The 18,052-nt window shown below is 42.5% G+C and overlaps 1 protein-coding gene across 4 annotated transcripts in view; it reads right to left on the bottom strand.

Annotated features, from left to right (window-relative positions):
* LOC309565407 (receptor-interacting serine/threonine-protein kinase 2-like) overlaps positions 1-18,052 on the bottom strand; it is a 115,752-nt gene that overhangs the window by 54,236 nt on the left and 43,464 nt on the right. For all 4 annotated transcript variants that reach the window (XM_082270353.1, XM_082270352.1, XM_082270351.1 and 1 more), the window contains exons 2-3: positions 12,504-12,770; positions 5,517-5,670 (exon numbers count right to left, since the gene is read on the bottom strand). In XM_082270353.1, the coding sequence (XP_082126479.1) occupies positions 5,517-5,670; positions 12,504-12,676 (327 nt within the window). In that variant the 5' untranslated portion in view covers positions 12,677-12,770. The remainder of the gene's footprint in view (positions 1-5,516; positions 5,671-12,503; positions 12,771-18,052) is intronic.

Consider the following 18,052-nt stretch of genomic DNA (forward strand, 5'->3'; position numbering starts at 1 on the left):
GTCTTTATAAAACATTTTCAAAGCTTTTCGTCCTGCGAAACTGTGCATCAAACATGAATATTATCGGGCTTTTATCTCACCTGCTCAAATGTTATTCATTTTTACAGAATAGAGTGGATCAGGAAAATAGCACAATATAACCACTAGATGAAGATGATGATCACAGGAAATACTTATTCAGTATGATTGTAAGCGCCATCTAGTGGCCATAATGTGGTATTTTCCTGATATTGTCTTGTATTTGAAAGCAAATGACCAGTGAGCCTAATAACATTTGTTTTTTTTTTTTTTTCCATTAAAATTTATTTATTTATTTTTTTTTAAATAGTAGTACATACAAATAGCTTGAACAGTAATCGTACAGTGGTGTTAAGAGGAAAATATATTATAGCTGGTGAGAACTGGTTTACAATATAAGAACCTTGTGCAGCTGAATGTAGTCTTGATAATATTCGTTTTTGCCCCCATTCGCACAGAACAAGTGTACATGCAGTTTCCTAAGACAAATGGCTCTGTGATTTTTTATTTTTTTTTATAAATGGTGGAAAATGACTTGAAAGAACAGATACTGAGAATTACACCCAGTATATAGACGTGAAGCTGTACTGTGTCATATTTACATACAAGGAACAAAAGCAAGTGGATTTAGCTTGCATTTGAGATCTGTTTGAGATGCTTCTCAGATTATTGTGAGTTTGTTAACAGGTACATGTGATCTGTAGTTGACCTCCTTCTGACCTGCATTTAAGCTGCTTCCAAGCTGCATCAACCCACTTTTGCATATAAACGGAGGGCCCATTTAAATTTGTGCAGTGTGTTAATGCACAAGTGTAAGGCTACTTTCACACATTGGCGTCCTGGATCGGGGGCAGAATCACGGCGATTCTGCCCCCATCCCAAATCATATCAAATCGCAGGATGCCCGTGCAATTCCCGTCACTTCCAATGGCACTCCAAAGACTGCGCATTTTTGCTGTATTGTCACCCAACGAATCGGAGTAAAATCGCGCAAACAGTATTGCGAGACGCCTGTCGCCCAAAATAAGTTGTTATACTTCTTTTGGTCGACAGGCGCCCCGCGATTCTGTTTGCTTGACTTTACCGCAACTCATTGGGCGACAATCGTGGCAAAATCGTGCTGCGCTTGGGGTGCCATTGAAAGTGACGGGAATGGCACGGGTGTCCCACGATTTGTCGTGATTCTGGATCGTAGGCAGAATTGCGGCGACTCTGCCCACGATCCAGGATACCAATATATAAATGGAGCCTTAACATATCTTGCCCTAAGGTGGCCCATTGAGATCAATGAGCTCTTTGCAGCACCAAAATGTCCTGCAATGTGTTGCAGAGTATTAGTGTGTTGGCATTGCGGTGCAGAATAAGCCGGTTGATCAAAAAAGTTCAGTCCGATCACGCCAACAATTGACTTCTATCGAACAGACAGGGCCACACATGGATTGAATTTAGATTTATCTATGAGCAGCTTAAAGTGCTTGTAAACCCTTCCATTTACCCAGTGAAGTGACCGGGTTAAACACAGAGATGTAACAAATCCTCCTATGTAAATTGTATCTGTTTATCTGCAGCCTTCTGTTCTCTACATCAGGTCAAATTGCTGAATTTATAAGCTTGTCTGAGAGTTCAGAAAAAAAGGGGGTGGAGAGCTAAAAATGACACTCTGCAGAGCTCAGTCAGGAGATCTCTGAGAGCTGATTGGAGGGAAGAGACACACCCCTTTCACACAGCTCACAGGAGCAGAGCTGAGGCTGTCAGTCAGCTGGAGGTCCGTCCCCTGTCACCATTTTTCTCTGGATGTCAGGAAAACTTACCAAAAGTAACCCGTGCTGATATATAAAGGAAGAAAGATATCTACCAAAAAGTCACAAAGGACAAATCTATTGATGAAAAAAGTAACTGATTTTATTGACACAAAATGAAAATATTATATAGTGCAGTACAATCACCTTAACCACACCTATAAAAAATATTTAAAAAGACAACGTTGTTTAAACCTGGAAGCAGCCGCTGCACAAGCATTCGTCCATAGACAAAGTCACACACTGTAGCACGAGCATGATGGGAGTCAGTATATACCAATATGAATAAATCACTATTCAGTTTTTAGAGCACAATGGAATACTGAGTTGAGCTCTCATAGGACAGAAGGCTGCAAGAGGTCTGGGTGTCAGACAGACCCTAACCCTAATGGGGGGGGGTGCAGTTTGGCATCTTTGCCCTGGTCACTGGATGTCCTTGTCCCGGCCCTGGCGTCAGCCTCCAAAGTTCCAGCAATTTGTTCCATGTACACCCACTTAGCTTCTCATGAGCAGGATGGTTGCTCAACTCAGTATTCCATTGTGCTCTAAAAACTGAATAGTGATTTATTCGTATGGGTATATACTGACTCCCATCATGCTCGTGACACAGTGTGTGACAACGTTGTCTTTTCCATTATTTTTATAGGTGTGGTTAAGGTGATTGTACCGCACTATATCATTTTTTCCTTTTGATCTGTGTCAATAAAATCATTTACTTTTTTCATCAACCGATGTGTCCTTTGTGACCTCTTGGTAGATATTTTTCTTCCTTTATTTGCCTGGCGTATGCACCGTATTATCTAATTACACAATAGTAAACGGTGACTGGTTGATATAGCTGTGATTTGTGTATTTGCGGTTGATCCAAGATTACCTTTTGAATTATTACTAACTCACGCTGATAACAGAGGAAGGAAACAGCAGGGAGAAATGACACTTTGTTTCTTCCGGCCTCGGGGGTCAATTTGAGCTAAAAATACCCCCGGGACAGTCAGGGCTAGTACATTCCATAATGGATAGCCTCTGTACTGTCCCGGGTCGCACTTACCTGTAAGAAGAAATACTTACCTTGAAAAGTTCTTCTCCAGCGCTGCCATCTCAGGTGTGGGCAGCTTAAGCCGCAGCGTCCCTCTTCGTGTCCTCTTCCGTGACGTCGGAGTCCCACAATGCACTGCACCGGCCCCGCTCGTCACTTCCGGTGCAGGCATGCCCAGAAGCTGTTTAGCAGTGAATGCCACGCCTGCACCGGAAGTGACGAGCGGGGCCGGTGCAGGCGCATTGATTCCTGGGAGCGATGACGTTCAGCTCCCAGGAATCATCGCAAACCGGAAGTGATGGCGCGGGCGGGAGGGAGGAAGTGGAAGGAAGGCGAGTATATTTTCTTCTATAATAAGGTAAGAGAACAAAAAAAAAAATAAATAAATCGCCAGTATCCATTTCCTTTTCAGGATTCCCTCAGCAAGCGGATGGCCCAAAATCGATTTTATCGATTTTGAGGCCGGAACTCCGCTTTAATTGAGACAAGTGCACACTATAGGGCAGCCTTTCTCAACCATTTCAACACAGAGTAACCCTTGAAATAAATTTCTGGTCTCGGGGACCCCCTGCTAAAAATTAAAAATCTGCAATTCATGACACATTAGTGTGACAGTCAGTGGGAAGAAGGCTCCTTACTCTTGTCATGATTGGGAATAAATACCCCCCAGATAGCTAAAAGGAACAATGGTGTCATTGGAAACTTATCTGAGAGGCAGAAATTGTCCATTGCTCAAGGAACCCCTGGCAACCTTAGGAGGAACGGAACCCTGGTTGAGGAACCCTGCTATAGGGGGATATCCTTTGTTCATATCTCATGTCTAAGGTTTACAACCACTTAACCACTTGCCGACCACCCGCCGCAATTTTACTGCGGCAGGCTGGCTCAGCTGCACGAACCGACATAGCACTACGTCGGTCGCACGCATGGTGCTGGGGGGGGGGGGGGGCGAGGAGGCAGCGGGGATGTCGAAGCACAGGGCCGGCGGCTGTGATTGCCGCCGGCCACCCACGATCGTTCCCTGCTGAGAGAGAAGGGCGTAAACACAGCTGACCATTCTTCTCTCTGGAATGATCACAGAACGCCTGTGACCCTTCTATATAGGAACACAGGTCTCTATGATCATTTCACAAGCCCCTCCCCCCACAGTTAGTAAACACTCCCTTAGGCTCACATTTTACCGCTTGATCGCCCCTGGGTTAACCCCTTCCTTGCCAATGTCATTATTACAATAACAGTGCATATTTTTAGCACTGATTACTGTAGTAATGTCGCTGGTCCCCCCAAAAGTGTCAAAAAGGTCAGTTAGGGGTCCGTTCTGCCTGCTGCAATGTTGCAGTCCTGCTAAAAATGATTAAATAACTAGTAACTAGTAAGTAAAAATTAATAAATAAAAATAACATAAATCTTTCCCCTAGTTTGTAGACGCGATAACTTTTGCGGAAACCAATCAAGATACGCTTATTGCGATTTTTTATTTACCAAAAATATGCAGCAGAAAACAAATTGGCCTAAAAGGATGAAAAAATTTGATTTTAAAGTTTTTGGGGAATGTTATATAGCAGAATGTGAAAAATTTTGTTTTATTTTTTTTTTTTTCAGAATTGTCGCTCTTTTTTTGTTTATAGCGCAAAAAATAAAAATCCCACAGGTGAACAAATACCACAGAAAGAAAGCTTTATTTGTGGGAAAAAAGGACAGCAATTTTATTTCGGTACAGTGTCGCACAACCGCGCAATTATCCGTTAAAATAACGCAGTGCTGAATCGCAAAAAAGGGCCTGGTCATTAAGGCAGCAAATCCTTCCGGTCCAGAAGTGGTTAAAGATTGGAAGTGGGAGCCAATGAGGAGAAGGTGCCAATAAGGGGAAGGAGCCAATAAGGGGAAGGAGCAAGTGAGGGGAAGGAGCCAATGAGGCTCTGAGAAGAGAGAAAAATCGCAATGCGATTTTGTCACGATTGTCGACCAACGAATCGTGGTAAAATTGAGCAAACAGAATCACGGGACGCCTGACGCCCAAAGGAAGTACAAGAACTTCTTTTGGGCGTCAGGCGCCCCGCAATTCTGTTTGTGCGATTTTACTGCGATTCGTCACAATTGTGGCAAAATTGTGCCACATTTGGGCTGCCATTGCAAGTCACGGGAGTCGCACAGGCGTCCCGTGACTTGCAATGGTTCACAATTGTGGGCAGAATCGCGGCAATTCTGCCCGTGATCCGAAAGGCTTATATGTGAACGGAGCCTCAAGCATGGATTTAAATTACAGATTTGCTTTTTTTTTCTTTCCTATAGACCTACTTTAAGGATCTTTGTTTGCTCTTTGTTAACAGAGCAGAACAGGACAGATGTTGCTCTTGTTCCATCCGTGCTTATTCAGCTTTTGTCTGCATTTTGACAGCGAACCTCTGTATCTGGATCTATGGGCGGGTGGATGAAAACTGACTTGCCTCTTTTTACATCAGGCACCGTCCTTTTCTATTTTTTTTTTTCTGGACTTAGACAGACTCTGAGATGGACGGATGTAAATGGACGCACTTCCGTTTACATTCACCTGCCCATAAACTTACATGGAGCTTTCATTCAGGTCGGCCTGAAAAACTGACCGCCCATGTAAAAGGATCCTGAAGCATTTTTTCATGGTACATCAAATGACTATGACACACCTGGTAAATAAGAGAGTGCAGGGATCCATTTGGCATCCATTGTGTTACAATACCCAACGTGTTTGGTGTCTGATAGATCCCCACCAATAGTGTCACATGCTCTGATTTTATCCTGCTGATATACTCGATGTGGTTCTGGACCGCTTGTCGGGACCTGGAAGAGAGAGAGTGTATTTTAACGATTATATGGTATATATTAGCGAATGCACACAACCTGGTTCACTGAGATTTCTTTATTACATGGCAAAGAAAAATTCAGCTGAAATTGTAGTAACATTAAAGTGAAATTAACTCTGATTTAAAAAAAATACTCTATGTATTCATAACTTGAAGTCACTTCTGTTGCTCTCGGCCTCCTCCAATTCTCCAAATTTCAACAAATATTGAGGCATTCATAGGCCATTATAAGATTTTGTTGGACAGTACAGGCCAGAAAGGAGCACAAATCGAATAATATAAAAATATAAAATGAGATACTAGTGTGCGTCTCCTTAAAAAACACCAAAATACATAGCACACATTGAAAAACAAATGGTTGTAGCTACATAAAGACTAAGGAGATGTGTCCTCTATTTTCAACGTGTTTCGCCTATTGTTGCTTCCTCAGGGCTTGAGTTGTCAAATAGCACTCATCTATTACAAGTAAAGTCATCATTTACACACATACATCCTTATAAACATGTTTATTTAATGGCAGTCATACTCTGATGATTTGTTCGTACATCCCCTTAATATCCTTGAGCTGTAGTAAGAATTATTTTTTTATCTCATTTGTTGATTAAAAGTATACAGTATATTCGGGGGGCGGTTAAAAAGTAAAAGGTGAAAAACATATATATATATTTTTATATTACATTTAGGATCTCTCCGGTCAACCTCTCCTTCTAAACTTCAGTGCCTGCCCAGGGAGGCTCTATACATGTGCGTTGGTTATATTGAGGTGGGTCTCACACATATGTTGCATGACTGCTGTTGAATAAACATGTTTATAAGGATGTATGTGTGTAAATGATGACTTTTCTTGTTATAGATGAGTACCATTTGGCTCCTCAAGCCCTGATGAAGCAACAATAGGCGAAACGCGTTGGGAAGAGAAGACTCATCTCCTTAGTACTCGTTATGTAGCTACAACCATTTGTTTTTCAATGTGTGCTATGTTTTTGGTTTATTAAGAAGACACACACTAGTGTCTAATTTTATATAAATAAATACATTTGATATTTTTATATAATTTGATTTGTGCTCTTTTCTGGCCTGCACAGCCCAACAAAATCTTTCCCCCTTTTTCTCCAAATTCAATTTTTATTTTTTTTACTGCTGTGATCCAACTTCCTGAGATGGATTTTGGGATTTGTAGTGTGCATAGAGCAGTCAAATGACCGCAACTAATGTGCACTGCTTGTTCCAAACAAACAAATGTAAAGCCCCATACACGCAATCCGAACGACAGATTGTCCATTTCATTTGCATGCTAGTCGCATATCGAAAATTTGGAGTTTACTAAATTTACGAAAATTCTGGTATGACAGAATAAAAAATCGGAAGCGATGTAATGTGTTGTAGTGTATTTGTATTAATAATGTAAAAGCACTGGTGCGCAGCTATGGCTGGCTAATTGAGTAATAGAACCAAAAAGGATAGGGTATTGTGGATAAGTAAATATGTGAATTGCTGCTACCACCAAATCAAGTACTCATAAACTTGTACAAATGAATAGATAATAGTGTGCAAGTGGGTGCACTATTCTATGTGAAACAACAATGTGTACTAATTAAATATCCATAATCATGTTGCGTCACTGGTCACGTGACTTCCTCAGGTCAGTCCCTGAGGAAGTCACGTGACCAGTGACGCAACGCGTAAGAGGAGCCAATAATGTCAGACATGTCTGTTACACTACGACCCGTGTCGGGAAGCCGGGGGGGGGGTGATGCCGCTCAGAGCACATAAAGATTTGGATTCCATGCGGTTTTTTTACCTAAATGTGAGTGTTCTGGATGAAGTTTTTTAATCAATAAATGTTTTATAAAAATAATACACTATGAAATCATTCTGTTTTGTCTGTATACAATCGTGGAGCTGTTCCACTCTTAATAAAGGAGGATTCAAGGGAAGCCATTGGACTCCCCCAGGTGGATTGGTTTACTATATACTGCACAATACCTTTGTGCTGCAGGTGAGCGTGCATTGCACTCAAAGGTGGATAGCAGGTGGATTGATCTTGCACATTGAGCACTGAAGTTTTTAACGAAGAAGCACTGCATTTTTAGGAGACTCACGGATTTACCTTTATTATTAAAAGAGCATTTCCAAAAAATGTTTAATTTTTTTTTTTATATATATATTTTATGAGTTCACCTATTCACATTGCTGTTGGTAATTTTGATTCACAATGCACAGTTGGCACCAATCCTTTGTTTAAAATGAATCACAATGCTATTTTGGTTAAAGGATTGTTTCAAGGATATGTACTGGTTTATTGATTGCAACATAATTATGGATATTTAATTATTACACATTGAGATGTGGTGTAGTGCTGCGATGCCTCTTCTTAAAGTGCAACAGTATAACAGAATAAATATTAATAAATAAATGTAAGAAGTGTGTCTCTCCTCCGAAGTGCTACAATCACTGATAATCAACCATAAATCAATTCATTATAGAGAAATTATGAAATAAATACATAAAAGCTGTAAAATATATGTACGAGTAAAAAACTGTGAATAAGGTGCTAAGGGTTAATAGGTTAATACATAAGGTGCTGAACGGTTATTTATGGCTTGTGGAATGAAAAATAATCTCCATGTGATCCGTGTGTGTAAGCCAAAACTGCTTAAACCAAACTGATATAGATAACTGTGCAAAATTTATCATAAAGTGCGCAGTGTCCGTTATAGTGACTGAATATTCCTTGTTGTGATTGGACTCCAAGTGATCTCTTCACATATATTTCTATTGTTAAAGACGTGTCCAAGTATCAATGCTGTGCAATCTAGGTCATCTATATTCAAGGGAACATGCCAACTGGTGAATCCTTGGGGTACCGAGGTTGTAGAAGAAAGTGCAGGTGATTTTCAGTGGGGGTTCCACCTAACCTGTGTGGTTGGCCTCTCCCCTGTCACTTTCTTGTATACAGCCTTTGAAATACCCAGATGTCTCCCGGGGTCCTGACTGGATGGGGCCCTTGCGGTTTGCCTTGTATCCGCTACTCCTATTTTGCTCTGAGTCTCACATGGTAGAAGCATGTGATGTGTTGCGTCCACTGCACTACAGCACAGAAAAATGGACATGCAAAGGCCCTAAATGAAACCCGGGGGGAATTATGGACAACAAAAATAAAGTGTTACAAGTGCATACAAAACAAAAATAATTGGACATTGCTCATTGCCAATAGTTAAAACTGTGTATTATTTGGCAGCCCTTCTATAGGAGTCATGACATTGTGTCAGCTCTAGTTGACAGGTTAGCTTCATCTGAGATTCACTTACCCAGAGGCCACTGAAACTCTGTTTAAACATATTAACTGTGTACAGAAATCCAAAGACCATAACAATGATATCTTTATAATCATTTTTAGGCATGATCTAGGGTCAGCGTCTAGACTGTGATGCTGGCTCTGTGGTTCGCAATTGACACATTCATGAAAGTCCAGATTCTTGTGCTGTTCTTGGCTGTGTTCCCAAATGTCTGACACAGATCAGCACTGTAATAGATGTTGCAGATACGTGTGTAGGAGAGGCAGCATGTATTGGTGTGCTGCAGTGGGCCGCATATATGCGTATTCCCCTTTGTGCTGGGAGCACGCTGCACAGGATTTAAAATAGGGTTTAATAATGTGTTGTGGTTGCTAGGAGGACACTTCATTTATGACCATGTCCCAGATACAGTTTGTGATAAATATTCATATCTCTGAATATCTACATTTTACAGTTTGCTAACCAGCAGATTATTGTCCAGCATGTACAGTGTATTTATAAATATGTAGCACTGCCCCCTAGGGAGCTGCTGAGTGTGGATTCCCCTGGGTTACTCATAGCAACAGTCTGTAAAACGTATCACTTTAAGACTTGGCTCAGACAATGAACAGTCCCTGGGATTTGTTTTTTTGTGTTTTATTTTAGAACTGGGATGGGAGAAGGGATGAGTGAGATACTCCAACTTGAACTATGCACAATATTGAGGACAACTGGCTGCAGTGTATGCGGCAAGGCCGCTGCTTCACCTTGCCACAAAAGTGAAGATGTCTGAATATGTTCCCTTTAAAGTTGCTCTTCAGGGTCTCAACTTGGCGCCCCCTTTCTCACTAGCTGTGTGTGCTATCCCCTGTCCACTGACTCTCACCGGAGTGGTCCCCTTCCAGGGCAGACCCTTGGCAGGCTCCCTGGTACTTACGGACACTGTTTTTCCTCAGGTTGCTCTGCCTTCAACTCCACTGTCAGTATCCTGGACCTCCTGGCTCAGCACCACACTCTGTGCCTGTGACCACCTTTCTTGCTGACAGAAGGAGAGACTCTCCTCCTGGGACCTGGCTTCCTGCCCATAGATGCCCTGTTACATGTGCCCCCAGCTTTTATGACCTACCCCAGAATGCACCACTATTGTGCCAACCCTCTGAGACAGTCACAAAAGCCTGTGTGTCATTGACTGGGTTTCCTCCACTGTCCAACAGGCTCCCCTATTGGTCACAGTGGGGACACTCCCTCAGACCAAGTGAATCACACATGGACACATGTAACAGGCAAAACTACTGATCAGGGTCCCCTAATAAGCAGATGGAGCAAACAATGCTTTTACCTAGCACCTACCTAGGAGGGTGCTACAAATATATAGGGTATATGGCAGGTTTCAGATATCTACAATACCTAGGAGAGATAAGGTGTGCCAGTGGTTCCCCATATGGTCTGACATAGGGGAGTTTGGACTTGAAATGTTTCAAATTAACCAAGGAAAGTAAATATGTCCATATTCTGGCTGTGCTATTATTATTTCAGGAGTTATGAAACATGCTGAAGTTTCAGACCCGGTTCACACTAGCGCGACTTGTCAGGCGACTTGGTCGCGGTGGGTCGCCTGCCATAGATTAGCACAGGACCCGTTCTAATAGGAGCGACACAAGTTGCTCCGACTTAGAAAAAGGGTCCTGTACTACTTTGGGGCGACCTGGAGGCGACCTGCATAGACTTCAATGATATGAAGTCCGTGCCGGCCGTTTCGAGGTCGCGGTGCGCGCTGTGCACCGCAACTTCACAGGTTGCCCCGGCAAGTAGTGTCGCCCCTATGTGAACGGGGTCTCAGAGTTACAACTGCTAACCTATCTGCAGATATGGGTATTGGCCTCCAACTGAGCTACTTTTAAGGCGTATCTGTTAGTTCCCTGGATTGCTCAACTTGCCAGGATGACAGTTTTATTAGAGTTTCCAGACAGGAATGTGGATTGGTTAATGGAAAGGGTCTATGTGTGTGTCTGATCAATGGACTGATAAGATCTTAGCATCAGTTAACAGTGTGTGTATTGCATAACTGAAAGAAAAAGGGGGGCTGTGAGCAAGGCCTTCTCTCCAACATCATTGCCTGACCTCACAAATGTGCTTCTGGAAGAATGGTCAAACATTCCCATAGACACATTAGTAAACCCTGTGGACAGCCTTCCCAGAAGAGTTGAGAAGCTGCAAATGGTAGGCCAACTCAATATGGAACCCTACGGACTAAGACTGGGATGCCATTAAAGTTCATGTGTGTGTAGAGGCAGGTGTCCCAATACTTTTGCAAATATAGTGATATTGAGTGGTTTTTCACTTTCACACTTGTAGCTTTAGTATCACATTTTTCACTTAGTGCCTTTCATTTTAAATGGTACCCCAACACACTTTCACAATGCACTACTGTGCAGTTTTGAGTCACCCTTTGTTTTTGCCCCCTACCAACCTCTGAGCACCATCCCTTGGTTTCAACCCCACCTCTCAGTACTTCCCATTTTGAAGAATACAGAACCAAGTATCATTTTGTGCTCTTAAGTGATTTGCACAGAATTTGGTAATGATAATAAGAAAGACAGTAAAGTAGATCCTCTGCAGTGAGCAACAATAGACCCCATCCCAGCAGCAGTAGATCCCCCAGAAATGATAGACCCAACCCCAGCAACAATATATCCCCCACACAACAAAAGAACCCCCTCCCCAGCAACAATGGACTCCCTGAAACAAAATACCACCCCGGCAACAATAGACCCAGCATAAATAACAGACCTCCATAGCAGCTTGCAATAGACCTCTCCCTTAACAGAAGATCCCTTCCCAGCAACAATTGACCCCCCCAGCAACATAAGATTCCTACCAGCAACAATAGACCTCCCAGCAACAATTTACCCCCCCCCCCCAAAAAACATAGCAACAATAGACCTCCACACAAAAATTGATCCCCACCAGGGTCAATAGATCCCCCAGCAGCCAGCATCAATAGACCCTCCAGCACACACCAGTATTCCTTGCTATTACATACATTTAGCCTGGGTTCGCACTAGTGCGATGTGGGAACCTGCACGATTCTGGTGAGGGTTCCCCCATCGAATCTCCCCCGCAGGCAAATCACACTGCCCCCTACAAACCGCTGCGGGTGTCAATACAAAGTTAATGACACCCCCAGATTGGTTCGCAGATCGCAGTGCGAACTGTGAATTCGGACAGGAATCGGATCGCATGGAATGCAATCCGATTCCGATGCGGAGGAAAAAAAAGTTCCTGCACCTTTTCATGTGAATGGGAGTTCACCCATACAACTGTATAGCTGAATTTGAATTGCACAGACTTTGCATGTGATCTGCACAGCAATGCGGTGCGAATCACATGCAATGTCTGTGTTCCCAGTAATGTGAACCCAGGCTCATTGCTGGAGGTGCCAGAACGGAGTTCCCTCACATTCCTGCTAAAAAAAGCCCTGCTTATTATTAATGACTCCAGCAATACTAGTTTTTACCATAGTTCAGCTTACCTTTCATTAAGTTCAGACAAAGATAAAAGTTTTATCAGGACATTGGTACGTGTGGGTCCATAGGTGGATTTATAGACCTTCTCTGTACTTGTATCCACTACAGAGTAACTCTTCAGATCCTCTTGTCTTATCCGTGGCAGAGACATTTCTGACAGGGGGGGTCCAGTCCACATACAGCAGAGGATGCTATGGAGAACACAACTGCGAATCTATCTACTACATAATCCCAGAAGAGCTCCTTAAAGGTAGAAGACGAAAGCCAAGAGCCTGAAAAAATAAAAACAAATCTCAATATTTCTAAACAGGACAATCACACCTTACAGCATCATACTCCAGAAATACTCCCATATGCACTTCCATGTTGTGCATATTCAATAAAATGTGTTGCAATTTAATTTGAAAGACACCCCAGCACAGTAAGGGCTTATTACCACTTGCTTTTCTCTCTAAAGAACGATCCCCATTTGGATCGCTTTTCAGAGAGCATTTGACAGATGGTGAGGAGGGGTTGTACTGCCTGCTCACCTCCTGTGTTAACCTCTTGAACCTTACATGCATTGCTTGTGGTTTCAGAGCGTTTCCACTCACTTGAATAAGTCGTGTACAGCAGACAGTGGCGCCCACTGAATACAACAGGTGGTATAATTCCTGCCGCAGCATGTGTACATCCCCGGCTGCTGCCTCTACATCTAAAGGGGTAGCGGTTGAGGTGTGGTAAAAGTGCGGCTCAACTGCAGGGTGTACTGCCCCCAACAATTAGTGTGAACAAGCACTAAGGGAGCGGGTGAACGTGCTGCACGGAAGTAAATGGGCCATTAAAGTGACACTAAACTCTGGTTTAACGTGGTTGTAAACCTCAGACATGAAATATGAACAAATATTGTTCAGTGCTTCTGGAAAGTATTCACAGTGCTTCACTTTTCCCACATTTTGTTATGTTATATTCTTATTCCAAAATAGATTAAATTCATTTTTTTCCTCAAAATTCTACAAACAATACCCCATAATGGCAATGTGAAAGAAGTTTGTTTGAAACTTTTGCAAATTTATTTAAAAAAGAAAAAATCCCATGTACATAAGTATTTATGGCCTTTGCCATGACACTCAAAATTGAGCTCAGGTGCATCCTGTTTCCACTGGTCATCCTTGAGATGTTTCTACAACTTGATTGGAGTCCACCTGTGATGAACTCAGTTGATTGGACATGATTTTGAAAGGCACACACCTGTCTATATAAGGCCCCACAGTTAACAGTGCATGTCAGAGCACAAACCAAGCCATGATGTCCCAGGAATTGTCTGTCGATCTCTGAGACAAGATTGTATGGAGGCACAAATCTGGGGAAGGGTGCAGAAACATTTCTGCAGCATTGAAGGTCTCAATGAGCACAGTGGCCTCCATCATCCGTAAATGGAAGAAGTTTGGAACCACCAGGACTCTTCCTAGAGGGGGGCGCCCGGCCAAACTGAACGATCAGGGGGGAACGACCTTAGTCAGGGATGTGACAAAGAACCCGGTGGTCACTCTGACAGAGCTCCAGCATTTCTCTGGGGAGAGAGGAGAACCTTTCAGTAGAAAAACCCTCTCTGCAGCACTCCACCAATCAGGCCTGTATGATAGAGTGACCAGACAGAAGCCACTCCTCAGTAAAAGGCACATGACAGCCCACCTAGAGTTTGCCAAAAGGCATCTGAAAGACTCTCACACCATGAGAAACAGAATTCTCTGGTCTAATGAAACAAAGATTGAACTCTTTGGCCTGAATGGCAAGTGTCATGTCTGGAGGAAACCAGGCACCACTCATCACCTGGTCAATACCATCCCTACAGTGAAGCATGGTGGTGGCAGCATCATGCTGTAGGGATGTTTTTAAGCGCCAGGAACTGGGAGACTAGTCAGGATCGAGGGAGAGATAAATGCAGCAATGTACAGAGATATCCTTGAGGAAAACCTACTCCAAGGCGCTCTGGACCTCAGACTGGGGTGAAGGTTCATCTTACAACAGGACCTTAAGCACACAGCCAAGATAACAAAGGAGTGGCTACAGGACAACTCTGTGAATGTCCTTGAGTGGCTCAGTCAGAGTCCAGACTTGAACCCAGTTGAACATCTCTGGAGAGATCTGAAAATGTCTGTACAGCAGCGCTCCCCATCCAACCTGATACAGCTTGAGAGGTCCTGCAAATAAGAATAGGTGAAACTGCCCAAAAATAGGTGTGCCAAGCTTGGAGCATCATAGTCAAAAATACTTCAGGCTGTAATTGGTGCCAAAGGTGCTTCAACAAAGCATCAAGTAAAGGCTTTGAATACTTATGTACATGGGATTTTTCCTGTTTTATTTTTAATAAAATTGCAGAATTCAAACATGTTGTCATTAAGGAGTATTGTTTTTTGAAATTTTAAGGAGAATAATGAATTGAATCCATTTTGGAATAAGGCTGTAACATAATAAAATTGTGAAGCACTGTGAATGCTTTCCAGATGCACTGTATCCCTCTATCACTTGTCTTAATCCAAAGCACTAAATGTCATTTCTGTCTGCTGCCTCATTCCTCTGCTATCAGCATGCGTTTTCCTGACACCAAGAAAAAAAGGGAGACTGGGTAGGGAGCTCCGGCACACAGCCTGTAGTTGACAGCCTCAGCTCTGTTCCTGTGTGCTGTGTGACGGTGGGTGTGTCCCTTCCCTCCAACCAGCTCTCAGAGCTCGCTTAGCTGAGCTCTGCAGAGTGTAATTTCAGATCGTTGCCCCCTTTTTTTTCTTACAGCTCAAACAAGCTTCATAAAATTCTGGAATTTTAATAGCTGTAGAGAAGAGAAGACGGAAGATAATCAGGCACAATTGATATAGGAGGATTTGTTTGATCTCTGTGCATCACCTGAGGTCAGTCACTTCACTGGGTATATAGTTACATAGTTAGTCAGGTTGAAAAAAGACACAAGTCCATCTAGCTCAACCAATAAAAAACAAAACAAAAAAAAAACAGTAATGAAAACCCAACCATACAATCCCATATACACAATCCTATACCCGCAGTTGATCCAGGGGAAGGCAAGAAAACCCCAGCAAAGCATGATCCAATTTGCTACAGCAGGGGAAAAAATTCCTTATTGATCCCCAGAAAGGCAATCGGATATTTCTTGGATCAACTTTACCTATAAATATTAGTACCGATTTATATTATGTACAGCCAGGAAAGAATCCAGGCCTTTTTAAAGCAATCTACTGAGCTAGCCAGAACCACCTCTGGAGGGAGTCTTTTCCACATTTTCACAGCTCTTACTGTGAAGAAATCCCCTTGTCCTCTGTGTTGACCTTAAAATGAATAATTCAACACCAAGTTCACTATATGGACCCCTTATGTATTTATACATGTTGATCATATCCCCCTTAAAGAGGAAGTAAACCCTCCTCTACAACTTGTACCTATAGGTAAGCCTATGATAAGGCTTACCTATAGGTAATGTAAATATCTCCTAAACATGTACCGTCACTGGCGCATGCGCTCTGAAGGATTGGACGCTCGTGCCGTTCCTTCAGAGTCCCGTGCCGTGACTGTCGGCTCTCGCGCGGGTGCGCGGGAGTGACGTCACCACGGTTCCGGCCAATCAGATGGCCGGATGCCGCGATCCTGGAAGACGGGCGACTGGACATGTCGCCCGTCATAGAGGTGAGTGAGCGGCACGGCGGGGGCTCGTTCTAAGGTAAATATTGCATAATGAGCTAGTATGCGATGCATACTAGCTCATTATGTCTTTCTCTTGCAGGGTGAAAAAAAAATTCGAATTTACAACCTCTTTAATCTCTTCTCAAGAGAGAATAAATTCAGTTCCTCTAATCTTTTCTCATAGCTGAGCTCCTCCATGCCTCTTATCAGTTTGGTTGCTCTTCTCTGCACTCTCTCCAGTTCCCCGATATCCTTTTTAAGAACTGGTGCCCAAAACTGAACTGCATATTTCAGATGAGGTATTACTAATGATTTGTACAGGGGCAAAATGATATCTCTCTCTCTGGAGTCCATGGCTCTGTTAATACAAGAAAGGACTTTGCTTGCTTTGGAAACCGCAGCTTGGCATTGCATGCTATTATTTAGCTTATGATCTACCAGAACAGTCAGATCCTTCTCTGTTATGGATTCCCCCATTTCTACTCCACCTTGGAAAGATTTACAACCACTTTAAGAAAAAAATTCCAATCAAGTATGTATTCTTAATCCCAAAAAGTCCCTTAGATCGCTTTAAGCCTTCTTCTTGTCTGCAAATTCCTTTTTTGTTGTGCTATTATCTTATTTCCTGTTAGAGGGTGGCTATGTCAATTCTTTACGGTCCCACTGCATGTAGGAATGTAGCCACCCTTTAATGCTTGTTCCTGAGATCAACTATGGACTATGGGATTCGTAGAGTGCATGACCACAACTGCAACATGCACTGCTCATGCCAAACCAATGGAAGCAAGGGGAAAACGAGAAGTTCAGGAGGACACAGTACCATTAAGTAGTAGATGACAAGGGCAATTAAAATGATCAGCTTTAATTAATTCACGCAAAATCTTTAACCCAAAAGGAAAAAAAGAACCTATTTGCTGTAACTGATTATAAAGTGTAAACTGGAGTTTGGCTTTAATTTGTTTAGTGTATTTAAATCTGCTAAGAGATTTATTACTCCCCCCCCCCCCCGACTGACAATGCTGGTGTGTCTCCTGTGCTCTTTCATCCAGAGTTGTGTCTCCTGTGCTCCTTCATCCAGAGTTGTGTCTCACTAATACAGGATATGTTACTGGCAAGATCACCAGGTGAAAACAGAGGGGAAAAAAGCCTGAAAAAAGAAGACCAATGCAGCCACCACATCTAATGTTTGGTAAGCTGCAATATAATACATTTTTGGCTTTGGGATTAATACTGCTTTAAAATGTTTCGTTTTTTTTGTTTGTGTCCCTGTTAGGCAGATTTACTATTGTGACACCTTGGTCACCTAGAAACCCTAAGGTACACACAAAATATGATACACCTGACAGGCTTCTGAACCGGTCCGACTGTTGCTGTCTATGTCAGCATTGGGGAAATTCCTACCCCCTGGTTCCTGATCTGCCTGACACACATCAAACTGTACAGAAAGTATGAAAATCTCCATAATGGGGACACAGACAGAAATTAAAAAAACAAAAAAAAAACCAACAGAGGCTTCCTTATTCTGTCCAAAATGTAGGCTTTATAATTTTTTTTTGTTTACAAACTTTTTTATTTAGGAAAATTTGGTGGTACAGGAGAATATTATACATAAAAAAAAAAGACTTAATGCATTTTATACATGTAATCCAAAAGGTATTGAATTGCATTCTGTTAAAAAAAAAAAAAAACACAGAAAAAGTTTATAAGAATGAGATATCTTTTGGTTTAGAACTGTAAAATGTAAGGCTACGTTCACATGTCAGCGTATTGATCGCGGGCAGAATCACCGTGATTCCGCCCGTGATCCGGAAATCATTGCAAATCGCGGGATGCATGTGCGTTGCCCGTGATTTGCAATAGCACCCCAAACGCTGTGCGATGT

The sequence above is a fragment of the Pelophylax lessonae genome (assembly GCF_965119305.1).
Source record: "Pelophylax lessonae genome assembly, chromosome: 10".
NCBI classification, from domain to species: Eukaryota; Metazoa; Chordata; class Amphibia; order Anura; family Ranidae; genus Pelophylax; species Pelophylax lessonae.